Below are 4,863 nucleotides of genomic sequence, written 5' to 3' on the forward strand. Positions count from 1 at the left end.
ACCAAAAGCGCGTGAGCTTCTTTTAGTACTTCTGCTGACAAAGCATCCTACTTAAAGCGTTTTTGACACTATTTGCTCAAAAACGTCAACTCGAAATTATTTTTTCAGGAGCTACTGTAGCAAAAGCGTGTCCACGTAGAAGCTTCTTTCAGTATTATTGCTGACAAAGCATCCTGCTTAAAGCTTTTTTGACACTATTTGCTTAGAAACGTCTACTCGAAATTATTTTTCAGGAGCTACTGTAGCAATAGCGCATCCACGTGGGAGCTTCTTTAAATTAACAAATAATTTAATTAAGTAACCCTAAACCCTAATTTATTTAAGTTTTTACTTAAAACCCTAAACCCTAAACCCTAATCTAATTTTTTAAAAAATTTATAATTAATTTACTCAAGTAACCTTGAACCTTAATTTATTTGATTTTTTCATAAAAACCCTTAACTCTAAACCCTAATCTAATTTTTTTTAAAAATTTAATTAAATTACTCAACTAACCTTAAACCTTAATTTAATTGATCTTTTCTTAAAAAACAATAAACACAAAACCTAATCCAATTTTGAAAATTTTATAATTAATTTAATTGACAAACCTTAAACCCTAATCCCTTATTTATTTAATTTTTTCTCTAAAACCCTAAACCTAAAAACACCAAAACCCAAAACCCTAAACCCATAACCCAAAACCCTACGCGTTTTGCCTACTTGGACATAAAGCGCGCCCTTAAAGGAGCGATTTTTGTCCACGTAAACAAAACGCTTCCTCAAGGACGCGTTTTCCTACTTCATCACTTGACAACGCGCTGACGTGGACGCGCTTTCGGGAAAATAGGACCATTCCGATAAATAATTATTTACCGAGCCCATTTCTGTAAATTTTTTAAAAAATAGGCTTTTATATGTAATTTACCCAATTTTTTTACATTAAAATAGAAAACGATGATTTCTTCTATTTACTTTCCTGTCAACCAAGCACATTCAAAATTTGTTTTTCTTATTTTTTTTTTTACTTTTCCACTCTTTCCTTCCATCCTCCACTTTTTCATACAACCAAACACAAGTTTTTAAAAAAACTTTCTTTTCTCTACAAGCCTACTTCTTTCACCCAAGCCTTGTTTCGGCCAAATCTTGGTTTTCTCGAGACTGAAAGGTCAACGCCACTCACATCTCCAAACCTTCAAATGGCCTGTTCCCCTTTATGCTTGTATCTCTTTTGACAATGCAAGTCAATTAGGTCAGCTTTCACAGACCCAGACTTAAATGCAAGTGCCGGGCATGGATTTTGAATACGGGGTAAATATTTGGCGTGTTACACTCGTATCCATGTCCGAATGTGTATCATATAGACAAATGTTGGATATGAACACTCAAAAGAGAAGTTCATGGAAAATGTTAATATTTTATGCCCTGCACTATGGTATCAAAGAAAACATGAATACCTCATAAAACCGAAACCAAATATCGACACCAATATCATCTTACAGTATATCACATTGCAGTAAAGCCTCGAGCACCATTAAAATCGAAATCAAGAACCTCACCAACCATACAATAAACATCATCAATACATAGACTTAATACAAAGAAGAGATGAAAGCAGGGGAAAAAACCCAACATCTTTTAACCAAGCATTTCAATGACTTATCTTCGTGCCGGTGAATCCCTCACGAATGAGAGCCTTCTCTATGCTATCTACAACACAAGAAAAGCAAGATGAAATTGATTAGATTACAATACTGAAAAAAATAATAACAAATGTGACTTATTATTTAAGATATTTCAACATCAATAACCTGGTACTGATAGTATAATCTGAAATTACCAGGAATTTGCTATGCATCTGCAATGAAAGAAGCATTAAACAGTTGTTAATTTACAAGATGTGGTAAGTTCAATAATTCAGCAACTAAAACAAAATTCATATTAAACTGAAGTACATGAAAAAACTCAGGAAGCATTGTTACTAGAACATGTGATGGATTTCATAACAAGCAAGCTCATATGTAGTTCAACCGTGTTTCACAATCAATGGCCTAAATAAACAAATAAAGATGAGGAAATTGTGCGTGATCAAGGCATATCATGTAGCATCTGTAGTTATCTTTTCCCTCCCAAATTAACTTCCCAAATTGGAATCCAAATATTTTCTACCTTACCCACCGTAGCAGATAAAAAACTTAATGGTGTGTAGTGAAGTAAAATATATGAAATTGAGAGAGGAAAGCACACTGAAGCAATTTAACTTCCCATATTCTCCCAGCTAAAGTAACTATTAATCATGTGACTATTTGTGCCTCCCATAACAAAAGCTTCTGATAGTCCTTTTACACTCCAATCAATCATCTTAATTTCCAAAACTAGCAATACCAACTCCTTCAAGCATCAACTTGATTCATCTTAACCCCTAAGTAGACAAAAAAACTGCTCAAAACATCATGAACTGAAAACTTCACGAGCGGACCAAACTTGCCAGTCTTGCAGTCGCTCGTAACCATATATCATATATTCATGCTTGGATGTCCACAGACTTAACAGGTTAACAAATAATTATAAACACTATCTGCATGTCTTTCTTATACACCAAGTCATAGTACCAACGTCAAGCACACCACACTACTAGATATCGTCCTCCTTAATCAAATCATCATTTCCAGTCACTGGTTCATATTTCAGTCAGCTCCAAATTTAACAACATAACATCCATAACGAAACTCAAAGCAAGGAAAACTATTCCTATCAATTCTTTATGCACATTTGCTTACTTGATATGAACAATCATGGACGACTCACTTGTTATTATATGAAGTTAGCAATAACATGCACAACCCGTTTATACACCAAGAACACCACACACCACATGCCTTCTTTATTAACTCATTAGCTCTGTTGTCAATCACCCATCTTGCATCTCCTTCTCAATTAATTTGTAACCAGCAACATAATTCAAGAAGGCAAAACTAATCTTATCCGCCTGTCTAATAGTAAGAATTAGACTAAACAACATAAAAGCTACACAAATAACGCGAAACTAAGCATTTTCCACACTACCTGGGAAGTGTAAAATAAATATCCTGTTATATTACCATGCCGCATTTTATCCACTAATGTGATGAAAAACTACAGAAACCTTCCAAATTAAGTAACAATAAACTTGCCAATTTGATTTTAAAAAATACGACTTTTCCCAATATGTGGTCATCTACTGGGATGATAATATGCTAAAATTTAACAAGAAAACCTAATTAATACCAAGAAAAACCAACCTATGCTAACTTAAATATTGTATCCACCATAACACCAACAATTTAAGCCCTTTCCAGCTAAATGTCATCAGCCATATAAATCACATTATGCTGCTGTGCACCTAATCATCATCTAAAACATTTTAAACACATTAACCAAGAAAGTAAACACTAAGACCATCCTCATTAAACATCTAAACACTGCCAACTAACCAAATTTCAGTCATTAAAAACCAAAAACAAATTAAACCAGTATGCAGGATCAGCTATATGGATCATATGATGCAACTTAGCTAAATGAACTGCTTAATTCACACAAATTAATCACTGCAAACAAGTACAGATATCCGGAATCAAATTGAAACAACAAAAAAGAAATAACCTTTGCCATCTTTTTCCACCGCCTCGGTCTCCTTAACAGTGACGACAGGGGCGGCATCCCCGCCGTCTTTATCTTCAGGGTACCTAACAACAATGACAGGACAAACACAATGATGCACGCAATAATCACTAACACTTCCCAACCTCCCATCACTCCCTCTTTTCTCAGCTCCAAACCCTCTACTCCCCATTATAACAGCACTCAACCCCAACCTCTCCACCTCAAGACACAATCTTTCCCTCATATCATGATCTTTGACTATATGAATCTTGAAGTGAATCCCAGCTTCCTTCAAGGGTTTGGCCAAATCCGCCGCCTTTGAAGCCGTGAAGGCATCGAAATCGTCTTCCAGTTGCTTCTGGGACTGTGGGGTTTCCGGGTTTTGCGGGGTTTGAGGGAGTGGACCCCAGTCAGCTCCAAAGAGTACTGAAGTGGGGGACACGTGGAGAAGGATGACGGTGTCGCCGGGTCTGAGGTAGTTCTGGACAGCCCAACGCACGGCAAAAGCAGACTCATCAGAGAGGTCGACGGCTACCCCGATCTTACGTCGGGCACCGGATGTTGGGGTGGGGGTAGTAGCAGAGGTAGGGTGGTGAGGGGATGATGGGTGGTGGATCTTGATAGTTGGAAGCTGAGGGTGGTCAGTGTTATCAGCCGGATTCATTTTCTTTCCGAAAAAACAAGAAAAGGAGAGAGCTTTTGAGGTAAAGGGAGTGTGGTTTGAGACGTTAGTTTAGGAGAGGGAAAGAACGGGAGAAAGGGGAGAAGAACTTGAGTTTGAAGACTGGGATGTGGAGAGCAGACAAAGTCGACAAAAACAAATGTGGAAAGGAAAAGATTTCTCGTGGGAAAGGAATTTGGAACCATTTTTTTTCTTCTTTTTTGTATTGCAGCTTTGGGTTTGGGTTTTTTTTTGGAGGTGTTTCAGTGGACTATGAGTTCTTGAATAGCCCAACCTCTCTTTGTTGTTTCTCTGCCCGCGCACCTTCAAATCCTGCCCTTCACGCTCTTTTATCCACCTTTTTGTTTTCTATTTTTTAATTTTCGCTTTATCACATTTTTACCGTTACTATCATTTTTAAAACTTAAAAAAATGTTTAGAAAATTATTAATACTAATTTTTAAGACATTTAACTCTTAATTAATTTTTAAATAAATATTTTTAATTATAGTTGATAATGATATTTTTTAGTTTTTAAATTATATATAAATTTAAAACTATATAAGAAAGTAACTATAATG

The 4,863-nt window shown here is 35.9% G+C and overlaps 1 protein-coding gene across 1 annotated transcript; it reads right to left on the reverse strand.

The window, feature by feature from the left end:
• Positions 1-1,417: 1,417 nt before the first annotated feature.
• LOC107920353 (universal stress protein PHOS32) lies at positions 1,418-4,599 on the reverse strand. The gene is made up of 3 exons (XM_016850029.2): positions 3,622-4,599; positions 1,791-1,837; positions 1,418-1,689 (listed from the first exon to the last, which is right to left on the reverse strand). The coding sequence occupies exons 1-2, from the start codon at positions 4,283-4,285 to the stop codon at positions 1,830-1,832; spliced, it is 672 nt and encodes a 223-aa protein (XP_016705518.1). The 5' UTR covers positions 4,286-4,599; the 3' UTR covers positions 1,418-1,689; positions 1,791-1,829.
• Positions 4,600-4,863: the final 264 nt, after the last annotated feature.

This window comes from Gossypium hirsutum, chromosome D13 (assembly GCF_007990345.1).
Source record: "Gossypium hirsutum isolate 1008001.06 chromosome D13, Gossypium_hirsutum_v2.1, whole genome shotgun sequence".
Classification (NCBI taxonomy): domain Eukaryota; kingdom Viridiplantae; phylum Streptophyta; class Magnoliopsida; order Malvales; family Malvaceae; genus Gossypium; species Gossypium hirsutum.